At 38.4% G+C, this 22,595-nt stretch overlaps 1 protein-coding gene across 3 annotated transcripts in view; it reads left to right on the top strand.

Annotated features, from left to right (window-relative positions):
• crmp1 (collapsin response mediator protein 1) overlaps positions 1 to 22,595 on the top strand; it is a 73,205-nt gene that overhangs the window by 27,076 nt on the left and 23,534 nt on the right. For all 3 annotated transcript variants that reach the window (XM_039751464.1, XM_039751465.1, XM_039751466.1), the window contains 4 exons: positions 10,528 to 10,616; positions 13,594 to 13,778; positions 17,382 to 17,546; positions 21,894 to 21,955. In XM_039751464.1, the coding sequence (XP_039607398.1) occupies positions 10,528 to 10,616; positions 13,594 to 13,778; positions 17,382 to 17,546; positions 21,894 to 21,955 (501 nt within the window). The remainder of the gene's footprint in view (positions 1 to 10,527; positions 10,617 to 13,593; positions 13,779 to 17,381; positions 17,547 to 21,893; positions 21,956 to 22,595) is intronic.

Raw genomic sequence — 22,595 nt, forward strand, 5'->3', positions numbered from 1 at the left:
GATCTGATGAACAATACTTTAAGTTCACTTCTTTAAAAGAAAAAGGAAAATGTGTGAAGTGCTTGGTCATCACCAAAGTACATGCTTCTGCCTCCCCAAGAAGTCTTAAAAGAAATGGACTTGTGGCATTCTTGAAGAAAAACAGCATGCAAATCATATTCCAGCATACATTACACCATAAAGCATAAAGCAACATCCATCCATCCATCCATTATCCAACCCGCTACATCCAAACCACAGGGTCACGGGGGTCTGCTGGAGCCAATCCCAGCCAACACAGGGTGCAAGGCAGGAAACAAACCCCGGGCAGGTCACCAGCCCACTGCAGTAAGCAACAACTAGACTCTTAGAAAAGTCTTATGTGGTGATGGGTCAAAATGTGTTTTTTTTTTGGATCACAGAGATGCCAGCATGTCAGAAGATTGCAAGAAGCACTTTGATGCCTGTCTTCAGCCTTCCCTAAAGCACAGTGGCTTGCATCTCTGTCATTGCTTGGGGGTACATTTAAGTCAATGGTGTAGGGAATCTGGTCAAAATCGACGTATTGATGACTGTTGAGGAATTTAAACAGATTTTGATTAATTATGCTGTACCTTTTAGAAGATACTAGATAAAACCCCCAAAAATCTACCCAACACAATTAAGATCTGTTAATAGCAAATATCTGCAGCTGGTACACTAACAGAATCATAGTGGCCACATCGGAGCCCAGACCTTAACATAACTGAAGCTATGTGGAATGACTTGGATGAAGGAAAAAAAAACAGCCAAAGTCAAAAGAAGAGCTGTGACAAATCCTGCAAGATGCTTGCAAGAATTTACAAAAAGTCTATTTGTAAAAAATCAAACATAAGTGTACCAAAGTGAACTGCTTTAGATATAAATTCTAACAGAGGCAGCACAATATTGACTTCTTTTAAAAACATAGCACGTTCACGGTATTTTTTCTTCAATCATCCTTTTTGTTATATTAATTCTAGTGTTATATTACGTACAGTAAATGAGCAAATAACGTATTGCCCAGGTAACTAGTTTTAAAAATCTTTTTCTTGATTGTAAGATTTTTTTACACAGAACAGTATATATTTCCATGTTATTTTATTTACTAAATCTCCTTAATCCAATAACTTTGTACCATAAAATATGTTAGGTATGAATATTTTGTTTTTACCACTATAGAGAATCTCTTTCGTAACAAGATTTCTGCACAGCTGTGCATATTGAGGCATTAAATGTTTAAACAGTAAATGTACATTAAAGGAAAAATACCAAAGGTATGTATTTCTGGTTGATTAAGGGACAGCATAAAATGGTATAAACAATCAGATATTACCCTTATACTTAGTGCTTAGGGTGAGTAATGAAACCTAAGGAGCACTTTTAATTGGATCTAGAAACCTAAAAGAGAGAACAAGCAGGTTTGCATACATGCAGAAAATAGCAGCCATCTCTTTTAGCTAAAGGCCTGACAACAAAGACTGAGTAAAGGCAATAATTAAGTCAGCTGAAGTGAAAGGGGTGAGTGGAAATAATCTGAGTCAAAAGTAGGCCACCAGCTGGGTAATAATAGCTTCCTGTGAACAGAATCTGTGTTAGAAAAAGAAGCAGCCTTACATTTTACAACTGTTAAACAATGTTTGACAGTTGCTACAGATCTTAGAGTCATTGTTTAAAATTATCTCATACATTCTAGTATGTGTACTATAAGCCAAAGACATACATGGAAGTGCCTGTTACTTGGCTTAATAGTTGGAGAGCAAGCATTTTTTTAGCCTTTTGCAAAACAAGGTAAATGTTTGTGTCTCACTTTAAATTGTAATTCTTATTTAACATTTTTTATTTATGTGGTTTCATTTTAATATATACAATTATACATTTTAAATTTCAGAATGAGTCCACTCAACCATCCAGCATGATACGGCAGGAAACAACACACATTCTCCACTGATTTGTAATTTATTTTTCTACTGCAAAGTGCTACCGAAATATCCTAATGTTGTTCAGTAAACCCTCGTTTATCGCGGTAGAGTCTGGAACGGATTAACCGCGATAAATGCATTTCCGTAAAGTAGGATTCTTTATTTATAAATCGAATATTTTCGCAGTTAGAGCATAGAAAACCTGTTTATGACCTTCTAAATACGTTTTTTAACATTATTAGAGCCCTCTAGACATGAAATAACACCCTTTGGTCAAAAGTTTAAACTGTGCTCCATGACAAGACAGAGATGACAGTTCCGTCTCACAATTAAAAGAATGCAAACATATCTTCCTCTTCAAAGAAGTGCGCGTCAGGAGCAGAGAATGTCAGAGAGAGAGAAAAGCAAACAATCAAAAATCAATAGGGCTGTTCGGGCTTTTAAATATGCGAAGCACCGCTGGAAAAAGCAGCTGCAGGGAAGGGAGCAATGTGAAGGTAGTCTTTCATCATTTTTTAGAGGAGCATCTATATCCTCTAGGCCAGTATGCGATCAGCCCCTCTGCTCATACCCCCTCCGTCAGGAGCAGAGAATGTCAGAGAGAGTGAGAGAGACAGAGAAAAGCAAACAATCAAAAATCAATATGTGCTGTCCGAGCTTTCAAGTATGTGAAGCACCGCGGGGGAAGCATATCACATAACATTTTTTTATTTAATACATAATACGTGCTCTGATTGGGTAGCTTCTCAACCATCCGCCAAAAGCGTCCCTTGTATGAAATCAACTGGGCAAACCAACTAAAGAAGCATGTACCATAAATTGAAAGACCCATTGTCCGCAGAAATCTGCAAACCAGCGAAAAAACCGTGATATATATTTAGATATGCTTACATTTAAAATCCGCGATGGAGTGAAGCCACGAAAGTCGAAGCGCGATATAGTGAAGGATCACTGTACTCAATTAACTCATTCTTAACTAATCTTAATTAATCATATTTAAATGATAATTGGTTATTAGAGAAACCTTTGTAGCGTTAGAACAGCTGAAAACAGTTATTTTGTTAAATAAAACAAATAAATTGTCTTTCATTCAGTTGAAAAGTTCTGATATTCCTAGAGTTCATTTCTGGATTTAAAAATGGTCAAAAGTAAACAGTTTCTGAAGACATACAGTACATCAGTCCATTATTGTTGTTTTGCAAAATAAACATTATTCCATTGTACAGATTGCCAGGAAACTGAACATTTCATACAAAGGTGTCCACTACTGTCTTGAGAGAAGAGGGAAAACTGGATCTAACCAGAAAAAAGGTGGAAGACCCAGGTGCACAATTGCACAAGAGGATAAGAACATCAGAGTCTATAATTTGAGAAACAAACGTCTTAGAGTTCCTATGGTTTTCTTTAAGTACATGCAAAATACCAGTGTTTCAAGAATATAACAGTCTCCACTCTTCTAGGGATACTTTCCGCAAGATTATGGAGTGTGTCTTTCCCAAATTGTTGTAGCCATTTGCAACATCAGGAAGCTGTATTTTAAAATAAACTCACTAATACCTTGATGAAAAAATATCAACTTCCTTCAAGAACATGGAAATGTGTCGATTATTTCATACTTAAAAAATGTTAAAATGGACCATAAGTGTGTATAGTGAGACCCTCCCTAACTGTGCTGCACACCGAAACATGGTTGATGCATCTGTTGAGGATGGCTTGTCCATTGCTGAGGCAATCGCAGGTTTTTGGCACCACCAAGGCAATGGCAAGTTTGTAGCCTTGCCACATAATGGGTCTGTCACCCAATGGTTGATGCAGGGAACATTCTAACCTGGCCCCATCACTGCTTGTTTGCTGTTTCTGTGTGTATTGGTGTGGTAGCTCCTGTTTGAATAAATAGCCTGACTGTTCCTGTTTTGATTGGAATAAAGTTAGTTTTGTCGAAGCCTTTGGACTCAGCTTCCTCTCTCAAGACAGTTACTACATGTCACTAATATATATATACAAAAATTAAAGCAAATTTGTTAACATTTCTGAATTAATATTTTCATTTTGTCATTATTGGCTGTTGACTGTAGATTGATAAGCAAATAAAGTCTGCAGAAAGTGAAGGATTGGACTACTTTCTGAATCCAGTGTATATAAAGCTTATATGTACATTTTGGACAGAAGTTCATGGACATCTGAACATCACACGTATATGAACTTGTTGGACACCCCATTTGAAAATGATGAGCAGTAATACGAAGCTGACCCTCTCTCCTTTGTGACTATAACAACCTCCACTCTTCTAGGAAGACTTTCCACAAGATTCTAAAACAGGGGTGGCCAACCAGTCAGAGACCAAAAGCCACATTTTTTACTGTGTTACCACAAAGAGCCACATCATACACATGGGCACACATGAACATCACCCATTCCTTCCTCACACACACACACACACATCTTTGCTCAGTCAGATTTATTGTAAATGTCACACACCTACATGATAATGACAGAAATTGACTCTTGCAGTACTAAAACCATAGGCCAGTCATTTTCAACAATGAGCATTGTGTGCACTGTCTCACACACACAAACTCTCAGTTCAACCAAGTCCACAAACAAAAATAATTTACAATAGCATTTTTCTTTTACTATGCATGTTGCTTAGTGGGACTTCTGGCATTCCTTGCCTTGAACAATCCTCTTCAAATCTGGCTTGTATTCCGTTGTTGCCACTCGATGCAATTCTTTCACATGGGTGTCAGTCAGAACAGATCGATGCTTTGATTTCACGTGTTTCAGGGTAGAAAACACAGACTCGCAGACGTATGTTGACCCAAACATTTACAGTATCTTAAGCGCAGCCCTTTTGACATTGGGGTATTTTTCCATTGGCACACTTTTCCTGAACTCAATGGTCCCTTCCCTTAAAGCAGGTTTCAGTTGGTCCTCCTCACAAAGATCGATCATCTCCAACTCAGCCGCAGCCTCATCTGTGACTAACCGGGGCTTTCAAACAGGCAGTCCTCGCATTAAATGGGTCGACGAGGAACGTAATCTGTGGCCTTTTCAGTTGTAGATCACAGAACCTGGTCACAAAGCAACCAGTGTTGCATATCTGGCTCTTTGCTTATTCAGGGCGGCGCTGGTGACTTGCCCGCTGGCTTTTAGTGGGAGTGGGAAAATGCGTTAAATCTCCCTTTTGAATATGTGCCTTGAACAGCTTCAGTTTGTTGACAAAGGCAAACACACTTTGCACCAGGTCAGGCAGCATTTTTAACTTACCCTGCAGGGTCAGGTTCAGTCTGTCCAAGTGACACAGCATGTCGACCAAATAGGCCAGATCCATAATCCACTTGAGGTCAGAGAGATTGGAACAGTCCTTGTCCTTCTCTTCCATTAACAGTTTCATGGCATCCAAAAGCTCAAAGAAGCGAGAGAGTACTTGGCCTTTTGACATCCACATCACTGTGCAGTGCAGCGGCAGATCACCTGGAAGCCCTTGATTTCAACAACGTCACTGACGCATTTTTTTAACGAACTCCCCTTCATTGTATGGCTTTTTAGGCCGTGCAATGTTCCAAGCCAGTTGATACGATGCGAGCGTTACGGCCTCTGAGCGCTTCGTAAATTTTCGGAAAAACTGTATCTGCTTTTCTGCCTGAGTTTTCAAAGTGACCAACTCGTGCTTGTGAAGTTCAGTCCCTTTTGGATATTCCTGGTCGAGGTTAGCATGGAGTGAGCTGAAGTGACGCAGAAGATTTGAAGCTTTGAAATGCGCTAATGACGCCTGACATATAAGGCAGAATGGCTTGCCATTACGTTCAACAAAAAAAATATAAACTCTCCCACTCTGTTAAAAATGTCCTGTGTTCATCTTCATATTTTCGTTTTGCTGTGCATTTTATCCCTGCCATTTTGAGAGCAAACTTGACACAAATTGTTTACTTAAATGATCTTGCCCCTACTAGGAAACTTTGCGGTATTTTCATCTCACGCACATTGACGCGAACATGAACATTAAAAAAAAAACACAAACATAAACTTCGATATGAACGTAAGAGCCGCATGAAACCAGGCAAAGAGCCGCGGGTTGGTCACTCCTTTTCTAGAATGTATTTTCCATAAATTGTTGCCTCAAGCTGGAAGCATGCAATTCCCTAAAATGTCTTTCCATGTTTCGTTATTAATAGTACTCTGCACAGAAACCAAGGGGTGTAGCCCAAATCTTAAAAAAACAACCCCAGATCATTATTCGTAATATTCCAATCTTTACAGTAGGCACAATGGAGTTCAGAAGGTAATGTTTTCCTGGAGTTGTCCATCAGATTTCCAGATAGTGAAGTATGACATCACTCCAGAGAACACTTTTCCGTTGCTCAAGATTACATGCTGTACACCACTCCAGCCAAAGCTTGGCATTGCATATAGTGGTCTCAGATTTGTGTACAACTCCTCAGCCATGGAAACCCATTTCACAAAGCTCCTGAAGTACATTCCTTGTGCTTATGCTGCTTTCAGAGGCAGTTTGTGAATGATGCAATAGGGGGCAGGTGATTTTTATGTGCTATTCACTTCAGCACTCGGCAGCCCCACTTTGTGAGTTTGTGTGATCTACCACTTTGTGGCTAATGTGTTCTTGATCCTTGATGCTTCTACTTCCACAATAGGAGTGGAAAATTCACATATTAACTTGTGACAAAGGTGGCATCCTGTGACAGTGCCACAGTTAAAGTCATTGACCCATTCTACTGCCAATGTTTGTCAATGGAGTTTGCATGGCTATGTGCTTGATTGTATATACATGTTAACAATGGGTGTGGCTGAAACACCTGAATTCATTCATTTGGAGGGGTGTCCACATACTTTTTGTCATATAGGGCGAGTGTGTGGGGGTGTGCGCATAGTGTTATTATGTTAAAGTTTCACTTTTGTATTTTTTTATTTTTTTATTTTTATTTTTATTTTTTAATTTTGTATTTTTTGGATTTGTATCTAAGGCATCAGATTTGAATTTTTAAATCAGTAGTTAATTAATGTTCAATGAATATAACGTTACATATAAATGACAAAATATTGCAATACTTCAAATGGTTTCTATTTTGAGCTTTGCAATGAATACTGCCTGATTTTGTTGTTTTAGCTACTGCTATTTTTTTCAACTTTATTTAACAGATTCATTTTCCATCCTGCGATCCTGCAGAGGATTAAGCAGGCTTGAAAAATGGTATGGCAATCATTTTCCAAACATGTTGATAAAAAATCAGACTTGTAAAATTAATGTACTAATGTAGTTATAGAAGATTATAATGACAAGTGTTTTTTCAAGTCATTAAATGTAGTTTACAGTGGTGTGTTACATTTTCTTGAAAGTAATCAAAATTGTTTGATCCAGCTCTCTTTTCTTTCTTTATTTTTCATTAATAAATGAAGTCTCTTAATGGCAGTTTCCGTGAACATTAACTGCTTGTCAAGACTTAGTTTCCTGTTCATAATCAGTTAATCTAAAACAGTGAGTGTATTCCGTCTGTACTGACTTTACATTTATGCTTTATTTTGTGTGGCCGGCTACATCGAAGCTAACATTTTAATTTAGCACTGTAAAATTTCTGGTGGTGAAGTGACTGGTGCTGTAGCCTTACATTTAGAAAATTATAGCCCATGTGCTATCTGTGTGGAGCATGCAGGTTTTCAAAAGGTCACTGTGCATTTTTGAGCTACTCTTGTTTCACTTACACCCAAAGATATGTATATTAGATTAGTTGTCAGCTCTGTTCCGATGTGTAATGGTAGTTGTAATCATCGTCTAATTAGAACACAAATTATTTTTGTATTTATTTTTGTATCTATTTTTTTACTTTTTACAGCATAATGGTTAAAAAAACTTTTTTTTTAATATGGTTGTCACATGTTTTGTTAATTTACATGATGCTGTACCAGGATGTCTGACAGTGCTGAGTTTGTCAAAGCCTCTTACAGGTGTGAACGCTGGCCCCGGCACAGACAGACGGACAACATTTTTGCACCCAACACACTCTTGATTTACACTATTTACAAAGTAGTCCAAATCACGTGCACTCACAAAACCCCAGTGCCCCTGGCACTGATTCCCCCAAGTCCAGGGCCCACAGTCCTGTGCCTTGCTTCCTGGCCGCCTCCTGTCCTCTCTCCAGCTCCGTCAACACTGCCTCCCGACTTCCACTGCTGACTGGAGGGAGGCGGCCCCTTTTATGGGGAGCCGGATGGGCTCCAGCTGCTTCCCGGCACAACGGTGGCCACACCCCTGTGTGGCGGAAGTGCCGGCTGCGCACCCGGTCGTCTTCCCCCCGGCACTTCCTGGTGTGGCGGAAGTGCCGGGCTCCCGGGACAATTAGGCACTGGGGCGCCGCCTGGCGGTGGCCACGGGTCCCTACAGGGCTGGGCTTCAAAGCCCCCTACCCGAGGCCCCCTGCATAACCAGGACGGACGCCCCCACTCGGTCTGGAGGAGGCACACGCCCTCCTCTGGTCCTCTAAGGCGTCCCGGCCGGGCTCCAGCCCCGGCCGAGGACCACACGGGATAAACCGGCATTGGGGCGCCGCCTGGCGGTGACCACGGGCCCCTACAGGGTAGGGCTTCCATGCCCTCGACCCGTGGCTCCCAACAGAACCAGGACGGACGCCCCCTCGCGGTCTGGAGGAGGCACAAGCCCTCTTCATGTCCTCCTGGGCGTCCCGGCCGGGGACCACACAGGAGAGAATATCACAACAAAGGACAAGCTGTCATGTTTATAGGATCAAGAGAATTTAAAGAGTGTGTTCTCATGATAGAAGGAAGAGTGCATAATCCCAAATTCTGAAATATCTGAAGCTAAATAGAAGGGATAGGGTACAATAGGTAATGGCTCCAAAAACAGTTTCAAGGTTTTTGTTACACATTAGAAAAGGGAAATTCAAAGTTAGTATAACTGGTACAATGGTACATTCTCATGTTTCGATCACGTTGCATAATTAGGAAATTCAAATAACTAGATATGCTTAGACCTTACACACATCTTTCTTTGTGCATCTTATTGGCTTTATTCATTGTGGGCAGCGGATTAAATTATGACTGGGCAAGGACAGGAGCTGGATGTTTTGCCATTTTATATATATATCTTGTATACAGTGCCACCTAATCACCTCCAATGCAGCAGTGCAATAGATGACATCTTGCGCAATAGTGTTCATGTGCAATTAAGGTCTTATGTTGTGTTCTACCTTATTTCTTCTTATACTTTTGTAATTTATTTGTATTTAAACATGGCATGGTCTGCATCTAATTTCGTTGCATTTGTTAAAATGACAATAAAGATATTCTGATTCTACTATATGCATTGTGTGTGTGTGTGTATATATATATATATATATATATATATATATATATATATATATATATATATATATATATATATATATATATAAATAAAATATTGTAATGATTCCAAAAAGACAAGATGAAGGTTAGGGTCCACCCCATATATTGTCTGGAATGTTAAAAATTAGAGAATTGCTTGTTAGCAAAAGAGTAGTATCTTGGGACTGAGTCAAAAATATGACTGCTGTAGCAGATGACTGGTGATCTTACATAGCGTGGAGGAAGGAAGAGGTGCAATTTAAATATGAGGAGGGGAAGTGACGTCATCCAGGGGTGAAGTTTGATGCCGGAAGGGATTGAGACTTGCTTTACTTGTTCCTGCAAGGAAGGAAAAAAAAATCATTAGTGCACATGACTAGCCTTGTTTACAGGCATTTCTACACTGACCAGACCCTGCTGCTGCATCCACATTCACATGCCAGTAGTAACTTGATTAATGCAGAAAACATCCATAAAATTCCCATTTTTAATCTTCACCTGTGCATTTGTTTTTAAAGATGATTAAGTTTAACATGGGCCCTGAAACTGCAATGGGCAAAACAAGGTAGAAGTAATCTAGTCAATTTTAGGTTACTCATTCTCATTAAGACTATGTCAGCTAATAAAACCCATGTCTTGAGACTGCTGTAGAAAAACCCAAATGTCAATCATGATAAGTTGTCAACTGCTAAAAGACAACACCTGTCTCATATATGCACTTTTTTGTCACTCAGCCAGCCATACGGAAGGCAGATGAATTCATAAATATACTGCTATTTGAAGCAATCTTGCAGATATAAATTTAAAAGGAAACATCAATTTACAGCCTGAGTTGACCTATGGTTTAATAACATGATGAGGACCAGTAGCAGCCATAATAAATAATCCAGCACCAAGTTTCTAAAGCACTTGTCTACCAGAATTCAATATTGTAATCTGAGTCAAACCAGAGGAGAATAGTCTAATTTCATTATTTGTATGTGGTTAATATAAGAACCTGCATATAAAATATAATTTAGTAAATCATTCATGTGTTTTATTTTGAAGAGTGGTATAAATATTACATGACAGCAATCTTCTATCATTGTTATTTACTTGTTGGAAGGTGTATTTGACCATTTGCCTCCTAGATGATAATATTTAAAATTAAACACAGTAATTTTTACTTTATATTATGTATTTCATTTTTAGCCTAATTATGCTAATGGTGTGCAATGTTTTGAAAGTACAACTTCCTTTTATTACATTTTAGAGTGATAGATTGCACATCAAAGGTGGGAGAATTGTCAATGATGACCAGTCTTTCTATGCAGACGTCTATTTGGAAGATGGCCTGATCAAGTAAGTGGCAAGACTTTTTTTAATTCTCAGTCAGGTTACCTCACAGTACTTTACCTGAAATGGCATCGATTCTTTTTAAAATTTCTACTGTATCTAATGTAGCTTTATGCTTTGAGATGTATACAAGTGAAATTCTGTGTATGGTGACCAGTTATTTTAATTTCTATATGAAAGTTTTAAGTGGGCAGCACAGTGGCGCAATGGTAGAGCTGCTGCCTCGCAGTAAGGAGACCTGGGTTCACTTCCCGGGTCCTCCCTGCGTGGAGTTTGCATGTTCTTCCCGTGTTTGTGTGGGGCTGCTCTGGTTTCCTCCCACAGTCCAAAGACATGCAGGTTAGGTGCATTGGCAATCCTAAATTGTCCCTAGTGTGTGTGTGTCCTGTGGTGGGCTGGCGCCCTGCCTGGGGTTTGTTTCCTGCCTTGCACCCTGTGTTGGCTGGGATTGGCTCCAGCAGATCCCCGTGACCTTGTAGTTAGGATACGGTGGGTTGGATGATGGATGGATGGAAGTTTTAAGTTCAACCCATGCTGATTTTTGTTTCCTGTATGAGAAAGAGCATAGGTCAAGCACAATGAATCACGCTCACACGAAGTCACAATATGATAAAGAAAACAAAATGAGTGAGAAAAAGGAAAGTTAAACTAGAAACATCAGGTTCTCAGCTATAGAAAGCATTCAAGTTCTCAAAAGAAAATTACTTAAACCCAGGAAAGAAAATGTTACAGATTTGCTCCATGGTATCTGAAAATGATCTGATTGGAGTTGTAGCTGCTATGACATGAGAGCAAAAGTTACATTTCGTGTCAGAAAATATTAAATTAATATTAAAAATGATATAACATTCTCAAGCCCCTATAAACTAATTCAAGGTTAAAAAGTTTGAGCCTGCCTTGACAGCATGAAGTACAAGGGAGGAACCAGCCTTAGATGCATGCCGGTCCATCACAGTACACATACCGACATGGGGCAGGGTGTAGGATTCAAAGTTAGTAGTACTGTGGTTTCACGTAAAACACAGCAAAATGATAATAAGAGGAAAATAGTTTTTAAAAGGTAAAGCCCGGGAAAGTGAAAAATGTCAGAGAAGACTATTCATACCCATATCAGAAACCTTTATATCTCACAAAAATAAAATGTGTGCACTGCTAATTGACTATTTCTTAAACAGGTGTTGCAAGACAAATTCAAAGGGAGTGTTAATTGTTTGATTGATTTAATGGTTTTGATTGATTTTAGTGGAGCTGATTTTTACTTGTCCTAGTGTGACGTGTGTACTGGACAGTATGTGCTAGTTCAATTAAGGATTACCATTTAGCAGTGGTGTGGTATTCAGAAGGCACTTGCTGGGAATGAGTGCGGGTTAATGCACAGTGAGAGGAGCGATATTTCAAAAGTGAAACAGAGAGAAAGATTAAGAGGTATGGGAGCAATAGGAAGGAAAGGGCAGCATTGACTTGCCTAATCACTTATTTAACACCCAGACCAAGGGCTATATAAAATTGTGAAGTGGCTGTGCTCTCATCATCCAAACTGTGGAGTTGACCTGAGAAAGAGAAAGAAAGAAATATGCACTGTTTACACACTTCAGCACTTTGTGTTCTCTGTCTCAAATACAAACTTCCATTCTTCTGAGTTTAAAATCCCACTCGCCTGCTCATTTGCCCTTGTCCATTCTTGGTTCATGATTATCAAAGATCCCCAGGGCTTTGGGTCCCAGGGCATTACAACAGGTGATACAAATTTTGCACAAACGTGGCAAAATAATAAATGCTGATTCTGCATATTACTTTTGACAAAGCATAGAGAGGCAGTAGTAGTATACTGTATATTAGTAGTATTGTCACATTTAGAGTGAAATAAACAAGAATGTAATAAAATCAGTAGTTTATCCATCCATCCATCCATTTTCTAACCCGCTGAATCCGAATACAGGGTCACGGGGGTCTGCTGGAGCCAATCCCAGCCAACACAGGGCACAAGGCAGGAACCACCCTGAGCAGGGTGCCAACCCACTGCAGGACACACACAAACACACCCACACACCAAGCACACACTAGGGCCAATTTAATTTTATTTAATAGAAAACACGTCACCTTGTCTGAAAATAATTACCTTATATAATATGCAACAATGGTAAACACAAGAAACATGTAGCAAAAGGCAAACTGACATTGCTGACCTTGTTAACAGAAATAAGGGGAAAAAAGATTATAGCTGAATTTGTAGGACCAAAAGCCTCCACACAGTCACTGGCTCAGTCAGGCAGCACATTTTAGGCAGTCAGTAAAAGTTTTCATGCTGTGAGCTATGGATCTCTGTATGGAGTTTATGCTGTATGTCCTCCCTGTGAGAGCAAGGGTTTCCACTATTGTCAAAAATTTCATCCCATAATACAAAAGAAACATATTTAGTTGGACTGTTGTGAGTTAAATGTACATGAGTGTGTTCCATATTAAAATGGTACTCCATCATAGGCTGTTTTTATCTTGAACTCTTCATCCATCCATCCATCTTCCAACCCGCTGAATCTGAACACAGGGTCACGGGGGTCTGCTGGAGCCAATTCCAGCCAACACAGGGCACAAGGCAGGAACCAATCCTGGGCAGGGTGCCAACCCACCACAGGACACACACAAACACACCCACTAGGGCCAATTTAGAATCGCCAATCCACCTAACCAGCATGTCTTTGGACTGTGGGAGGAAACCGGAGCGCCCGGAGGAAACCCACGCAGACACGGGGAGAACATGCAAACTCCACGCAGGGAGGACCCAGGAAGCGAACACGGGTCTCCTAACTGTGAGGCAGCAGCGCTACCACTGTCTTGAACTCTTTGTTACTGAAATAGACTCTCTCCACTTGCTGCCATTAAAAAAGGCTCGGAAATGGCTAGACAGAGGGAAAGTAAATGTTATCTGAAAGTGTTTTTGTGTGCTGATGACTTAAAAACATTGTCTCTTATATTGCCTTATTAGACAAATTGGGGAAAACCTGATTGTTCCTGGTGGAGTGAAGACTATAGAAGCTCATGGACGAATGGTTATTCCTGGAGGGATTGATGTGAACACCTGCCTACAAAAACCATACCATGGAACAACAACGGTGGATGACTTTTATCAAGGGACAAAGGCAGCACTGGCAGGAGGAACCACCATGATAAGTAAGTTATTTCAAACTGATGCCTTCTTTATAATGTCTTGTACATATTGGCCCATTTTTTTCCATAATACACAGCATAATTTTTGTTTTAGGTGAACTATGCACAAGATAGTATTTGCTTAAATATTTTGAGTGATCATGTTTTGTTTGAAAAATTGCTATTAACTACTCATCAGTTTTAAAAAGCTTCAGAATACATTGATGTTGCATTCAAAAAAGTAAAGGGATTATTGTCATAGAGTTTTATGATATCAAGAGGTACATAATTGCACACTGTATCTGTGTTTGACCTGCCATAAAGGTTCATATTAAGAGAACCTTTAATAATGATATAAGCAACATCGTTTCTTCTACACTACACAGGACGTGTATCAAACTTAAGTTTTAATGATGTTCCTTTTTCATGTCATGGCTTCTTTAGGACACCTACTGTAATTGAAGCCACATAGTCTATGTGAAGTTTGCATGTTAGGAAAGTAGTGGATGTAGTGTAGAGGTTAAGCTTTGGTCTTCAAACCTAAAGTTGGTTTAAATCCTGCTGCTGACACTGTATGACCATGAAATAGTCACTTCACTTTCCTGTGCTCCTGTTGGGAAGCAAAAAAAAAATGTAGCTAATTGTATCTCAGATGTTGTAATTCACCTTGAATAAAGGTGTCAGCCAAACTGTGGGTTTTCCTCCAGGTATCTCAGTTTTTCTCTCACATCCCCAAGAAGTGCTGTTTGATTTAATCGAACACTGTCAGGCCAAAGTGTGTGTGTGGATGTCTGCATAAGTGCACTCTGTAATACAATCTGGTTCTCTGTCCAGGGCTATTTCCTGTATTATGTCCAATGCTACTGAATGTGCTCTGGCCCCCTGTGACCCTTAACTAGAATGAACCAGTCAGAGAATGTTATGCTTTTTTTTTGCCAAATACTCCTTACAAAAATGTCTAGCATTTTGTAAATTTGTAACAATTGATGCTGCTTTTGTGGTCACTCCTAAAAGTATTTTATTAGGCTGTTTAATAGAGAGGTGAAAATTATTGCAATTCCTAAAAATTTAATTTGTAAGTCTCTTGGTTGAAGATTATGACAGACATTATTCATTAAATATAAGGAGTAATTTAATTAAATCAACTGTCACTATTAGCTGTTGCCACACTGTCCTAAAAGTCCATCCATCCATCCATCCATTTTCCAACCGGCTGAATCCGAACACAGGGTCACGGGGGTCTGCCAGAGCCAATCCCAGCCAACACAGGGCACAAGGCAGGAACCAATCCCAGCAGGGTGCCAACCCACCGCAGGTCCTAAAAGTCTTTTTGAAAAATAGCTGCAACAACTTACATGGCCTGGCATGTCAAATTTAGGCTTCTGTGAAGATCTGAGGAGCTATAGAATTCCTGTGTTGTTTTGTTTTCAGCTGTATATGTAAAATTAATACCAGAATTAAAACCGTTATTCTGTTTTGTTCATTTTTCCTCTTTTGCCCATTAGCTTAATTGAAATTATCATTATGGAAACAAAATAAATTTTACTACCGGTATGGAATTTATCTATTATTTCAATGTGTTTTGTTCACTTCTCTGGAATTCTTAGGCATCCTTCTTTCCAAAGATGTATATGAAGAAGATAAATGTTATAAACTACAAAAGAAAAAACAAATAAAACTTGGAGCTTACTACTTTTGAAAAAAATATGATGCTTTTAAGTTAAGGCATGTACATTCCTTCATAACATCACCGAGTAGAAATTACCTTGAGATTCATTTTCAGTTACACTTTATGTGAAAAGGTTTAATGTAAATATAACTGTCTTTACCAATCTGTCTATCAGAGATGTTCTAGATGCAATGCATAATTGATGGGGTATCAACTGATTGCAGGATACTTTCATGCACACATTTTCTCCTACCTGCAGCAGACCAAGCAAAGTTATCATATACAAGTTTTGGGGTGTTCAGTGTAAAACTAAAGAACCTGAAGAAGCATACACACAGACATGGTTAGGATGCTAGGATTACAAACTGTTTACTGAGGCTGGGAGACAGTATGTGGGTGTGCTTTTTTCCCCCCTAAAATACTTAGGTAGTCAAATGTTGCTCTTAGTCAGTCAGTCATTGTTCAAACCACTATATCCTAACACAGGGTTACGGGGGTCTGCTGGTGCCAATCCCAGCCAGCACAGGGCACAAGGCAGGAACAAACCTGGGCAGGCACCAACCCACTGCAGAATGTTGCTCTCATATATGTTAAAATATCTTTTCAAAGTGAATTTTTAAATGTGTAATAATTATCCAAATTTAAAAAACAACTTTGTGTTTAATATTGTTATAACCACTGGGGCAGAAGAGACAGGCATACAGACAATACACAAGATATGCAGCTTTGAGCCCAGAGACTGCTGAGCATCTTTATTTATAAATATATATTATATATTATTTTTATATATATAGAGACTAAGCTTTAGTGCGTATATTCAAACTCCCTAAAACAACAAATACATCACTAAACACCAAGACAAGTTGCATCTTACCTTGCGTTGTCCCCACATCCATACTTAGGATGATCTTTGGATCCTTTTCCATCACGCACCAGCTGACTTGTGGCCACCTCGTCACAATCCCTTTCCTAACTTTGAATCATCAGGGCATCTGACTTCTTCCTGTTATAAATTGAAACAAATTGTTTAGAGTAAAGAAAAACATGAAATACTGGTGCACGTAATGTAAAAGAAAATGTGTATATTTTGCTTATAGACCAAAACAAACATTTTTTTTTACCATGTAGTGTTCTATATATACTGTTTTAAGTAATTAAAGACAATTCAGTATTTAGGCCATTCAGTTGAATAAACTTTACTGCTCAATTGAAAGTGTCCTTGAAGTTAATAGAGGACGTGTGTGACATATGATGGATAGGATTCCTATTCCCGGATGAAATGCCATTATGGATTGTGATGGATAACCAAGATGGACGAGTTTCCTGATCGAGGGACCTTCTGCTTACTATTCCGGACAGGAGACTACCAAGGCATTCTAGCCAGGATGAGTGCTGTTCCTGGCCTCATTTGAGAGATTGGATTAACAGATGAATGGAGGGAGACTGCCTTTTGAGGTTTGGATGTGGTTTGGACACCCATAGAGCTCCATGGGATTTGTAATTCTTGGAAGGCAGGCCTGTGGGGTTCTTGGGTGCAACCAGAGGGTGATAATAGGTGGAGGCTCCCCTGTCCTACTTAAGTTTCTTCTAACCTGGTAGTGCTTCCTGAAGGTGATATTGTGGTACTGGGAATGCTCCTGGTCTGGCATGAAAAAGGGGGCCAACCCCTCCTCTGCTGGGTGAGTCAGGGTCAGGAGAAGAGGCGGAAGACAAAGCTGGCCTGGGAGCAATGGGGTTAAAGAAGAAAAGAAAAGTAAGAAAGGAAACCTGTTTGTAAGGTATTAGGAAAATAAAATCTATTTGAGTCGGGGACTGTTGACAGTGTAGTTGTGTCTGCAGTTTGGAGATCTAAGACATCACGCCCTGGTTTCAAGTGATATCATTTAAAAGATCTTTAGAAGCACAATAATCGGTATACTAATGTACAAATATTCTCTCTTCCTGTTTTTGTTTTTCAGTTGATCATGTTGTTCCAGAGCCAAATCAGAGCCTTCTGACTGTCTTTGAGAAATGGCATGAGGCAGCCGACAACAAGTCATGCTGTGACTATTCCCTACATGTAGATATTACAAGGTGGCATGAAGGGGTCAAGGAGGAACTAGAAGTCCTGGTACAGGATAAAGGTATGTTGTTTAACTATATGGCTTGACTAAATCTGTTTGAGGCAGAGGGGTAAGGGATAATGATTAACATTCTTTCTGTAATATATCTGTTGATTCACCTACTCAAGTAGTTTTTTTTAGCAAAAATAAGAGAACATACCAAATTTGTGGTACTAAAATATAATATCCCTTTTAATTATATGCAATTTTGTTTATTCAGTTTGAATTTGCTGAAATACGTTCCACTGATTTCCTCTAGAAAAAATGTCTATGGATGACATTTACAAGGTACATTTCCTCACTGTTGAAATAAAATAAAAAAAACTGAAAGATCATTTTTTTGCCCAGTTTGTTTGAAGTTAAACATGGGGCAACACTGTCGTTCACCTTTTTGAACAATAAGGTCAGAATTATAAAAACATTTGAAATTGCATTTGAATACACTCAGCAGTACACGAAGGCTTATATTTTGTGGACAGCAGAATTTTGGGATATGAGCAAATACCTATAAAATATGAAACGATAAAATAAAAACTCATTTTGATCGAGACCTGATATGGAAACATTCCAAAAACTGATAAAGTTAAAAGACAAAAGAAATGGCAAAATGGATAAATAAGAACATTATTAAAAATAATGGATCAGACTCCATAGAGCTCTGTACAAGAAAATAAAAAAATATATAACTCTGACATAAAGGAATACTGGACATTACAGGAACGGATCACAAAAGCATTCTAAAGGTCAACAGAGAAACTAAAAAAAGAATGATTAGTGAAGCCAAAATGATCAGCAAGCAATTTTTAAGCACTAATCCAAAGCAAAAAATAGGAATGCCCAGATACACAGAAGGAGAAAATTTTGAATATGAGAAGGAATACAGCAAATGAATCATATATACATGTTTTTATCCACGTATGTGTAAAAGAAAATATACTGTAAATGTATTGTGATAAAAGGTGCTATATTGCACCCAACCCGGCACAGACTGACCCAGAGGCACGTTTAAAAGCACACAGAGTTTATTTTTCTTCAGCTGGACGGCACGTCTTCCCCGTACTCCCTCCAGCCACAACACAGTCCCAAAAGAACTAAAGGCAACACAAAACACTTCTCTTCTGGCACCGGGATCCATGCAGCCCCCCTCCGACGGCCACCCCAGATCCCCAGAGAGTTGGGGAGAACTCCAACTCCCATGAAACCCTGCGGGAAACTGAGGCATCATCGTGAACCAGGGAGGCTGCCACCAAGCGTCCCGGGGGAGGTATTGAGGAGCTCATGGCTGAGGCTCATGGCCGCCCACCACAGTGTAAAAGAAAATATACTGTAAATTTAGTACATACTCATGGGTTTATGAGAAGATCCTGCCAAACCAATCTATTAGACCTTTTTGAAAGAACAAAACAAAGCATACCTGTATGATGTGCTTTATTTAGACTTTCAGAAAGCCTTTGACCATACCACACCAAAGAAAACTGTTACATATCTCCAAAATAAACAGTAAGTTATCACTTTGCCCCAAGCACATTTAGAATGGATATAGGAAAACTGTGAAATCCTAGCCCAAAAGATAAAATAACATTTCTCAGAAAACATGAGAAATTAGAAAATGTAATTTTTATGTGTATTAAAGCCTGAAAATAACTAAAATTAACTGCTGAATATAGAAAGGATTGTTTCAAGATTTCTGAAGAACTTGATTTTACAGAAACAGAAGTAACTAATATAATACAAATACAAAAGGATACTGCAATGTGTAATCATGTCAGCAAAAACTATGTCTACACATGGCACAAGCAAATCAGTCAAAGAAACATCTAAATCAAAGAATAGAACAAGAGTTGTTGACAAACATCTTTGAAGCCGTCTGACAACTTTAGTGAAAGTTATTGATGAACTTATGCATTTTATTCATTTCTTCCAACTTCCCAATAATGCCCTTAATTGCATTAACTCCAATCGAGGTATTTTAAGATATCACTATGTAATTCTCAAGTTATGTAAAATGGTTGGGGTGCTTCTCAAATTGCTCTGTTTTCAGAATGCTTTCTATAGTCTGAGGTTTCCTTTTTATACCACATCAAAAATAATACATACTCTGCTACCAAATATCACATGCACTCCACAAGATGTTGCTGTATAGATCTCTACACTTTTAAGTGCTTTTCTTCTTTATTTGTTGAATTATAATGAACTTTTTTAATAAATATTTACACTGCTAAATGCAATAACTGCTCATCCCCTGGCACCTTTCTAAGATATGCCATTGGACTGAACTACTGAAAATAAGAGAAATGATGTTGTTGATTTTCTTGGAAAAAAGATCAAAGTGTATCCTATTTCCTGAACAACACAGGTATGTATTTTTGGGATTCCAGGCTTGTCTGTTTGAGCCAGTTTCCAACTCCAGGCATAAATCAGGGCCGGTCAGCTAGGTTAGATAGTGTACTGGGTTAGTCTTTCTCCCAAAAGTCTGTAGGGCTCCAGCCTGTTCTGTTATTTGTTGGAGTTAATCCACTAATGCTCATGGGGTACAGCGCATAATTATTTTTGAGAATTCATTCTGGTTAAAAGCTGGATTGTTTTCTGTTTTGTTGTGAAATACAATGCCTTTAATTTAATAAATATATGTACCATATTTATTCAGGACTAAACAAAAAGATCAGCTATATCACATCAGATCAAGAAATCTAGAGAAATGTAACCTCATGGGACTGTGAACTGTATATATATAGAGTATATATATATATATATTTAATTGTATTTTTTACACTAGAACATATTCAGTCTAAAATCAACGAAAGCAATGTTTTCAGACATAAGTGGTACTCGTATTTAGTAGGAGGACTTGGTATAGTCTTTGGTTAAGTTCTGGAGTTGAGTCTGGTATGACATGTTTCGTTCCATTTCTAATTTTCACTGTATATATGCGGATATTCTTTTTTTCCCTTTTTAGTGTTAATTTTCCTCCAGCACTCAGCGAGATATATGCCCATTGCATTATGCCCTCTCCTCACATTTTCTCTACACATTCCAGTCAATCCTGTCTGCCTTGCTGTTTCCCATTTCATACTCTTTTAACTTTGTTCTTCGTGATTTCTGTAATACACTCTTTAATACTTAATGCACATATTGTTTCCTCTCTTTTGATCGTCATTATGACCTGCACAATTATGACATGCACAAATGTGGATTATGTATATCTTCTTCATATCACTTTCTGCTGCAACTCTTCCCAGGATTCATGCTATTTCCTCAAATTGAGCACAGCTATACATCTTTAATGGCTTTGCAGTCTCTGTTCAGAACTACAGCTGCTCAAAATTTATTTTCTTTTTAAATGAATGAGCTTTTAATGGAAGTATGTTAGAAAACTAAACCCAATTTTATTTGACATTTGGGGTACTGGGCTCTATTTTTCTCTTGAGATCTTGTATAGGAAAAATTAGAATATGAAATTTTCTGAGACCTAAATGAGCTAATATAAAGTCTGTCCAGTCAGGCCGTCATTAAATTTTGTGTGTATGAAGAAAAGAGAAATGTCGACATTAAATGTTAGAATGCTCAAAATCTACTTTCAATGATATGGTGGCATCTTGGGGTTTGAATTATGCACATTATTTGTGCGCAGTTAACATGTTCTCCCTGTGTCTGTACTGGTTTTCTCCAAGTACGCCAGTCTTCTTCCTATATTCCCAAAGATATACTGGTTAGGTTGATCTGTGAGTCTAAACTGGCCTAATCTGAGAGTGGATGTGTGCATGGGAGGGCCTAGCAATTGACTGCAGTCCTTTTTAAGGTTAGATTTGAATGCTGTGCTCATGTGCTCAACTACAACCCTAATTGGATTAAACGGGTTTGAGAATGTTAAACGTTAAAATGGCAAAATACACTTTTTATGTTCCAGGTTTTTATTTATATTATTAAACAGTATTCTAAAGCTTAGTGAATTTTACATTTTTATAAAAATAAATCTGGCTATAGTACACTTTAACATAAAAATGTTTTTTACATGTGTTCACTAGTACCAGAGTCTAAATCACTAGTAAATGAGGAATGGACTTGCAACCAAAATAAAACCTTTGGATAGTTATTCAGGACTAGATTGAGTTGGTTAATTGGCCTTTCTCATTTAGTGGGGATATGGCTTTTGAAATTGAAATGAATTTTTGACTTTGACTGTCTTTGACAGGTCTGAAGATATCCTACTAAGATTCAGTTGGCATTACTGCTTTCTCATGTTGTAGTGTAGTCTTTTGAATGTAATCAATTATCTGTAAAGTGGTTTTGGTTGGTGTTCCACAAGAAAGGTATTTGCAGGAGTAACAGCAACAGATGTTTAAGTCTTTATGTTTCATCTCCAAACAGGGATCAACTCCTTCCAGGTATATATGGCTTATAAAGATCTTTACCAGATGACAGACAGTCAGGTAAGTCATTTTATATCTAGAACATGGATTATATCTAGGAAACTTAAATAACAAATTGGTTAAAAAATTCTCCTTGTGAATTTCTGAAATGGTTATAATGAAATAAAGCCAGAAGAAATGAATGGGATGTGCTGAGCACATGGGCTGTACTCTGCTGCTATAAATCAAACCTTCTAGCCTAAAGCAGAAGGATTAAGAAGGCTATTACAAAGTTGCCACGAATATGGTAGAGTTCATAATATTTCTCTACCATGCAGTACTGATTTGGATAGCATATAGTTAACGGTGTCCTGAACTAAGTTTCTAGAGACAGTAGTTAGTCACACACGTCTTTCTCTTTCATTGTTTAAGTTATCCAGGAGAGCAGCCATCACCAGTTGTGCACAATAAAAAATATAGTAGGTCACACAGTGTGCTACTGTGGTGCCCATCCAAAATGTTTTCCCTAAGCCTATTTAAATATGGTGGTTCATCTTAAAATTCATGCCTAGGAAATGGTTTTAAATAGAAATTTACCAATGTACTATGTATTTCTTGATTGATTGTTGTAGAAGAGAACATATTATTTGCCTACTAAATAAAATATTTAAGCAATAAACTGCTATTCGGAACCAAGGACATGTTAACAAACCAAAGTTAT

The sequence above is a fragment of the Polypterus senegalus genome, chromosome 4 (assembly GCF_016835505.1).
Source record: "Polypterus senegalus isolate Bchr_013 chromosome 4, ASM1683550v1, whole genome shotgun sequence".
Taxonomy (NCBI): domain Eukaryota; kingdom Metazoa; phylum Chordata; class Cladistia; order Polypteriformes; family Polypteridae; genus Polypterus; species Polypterus senegalus.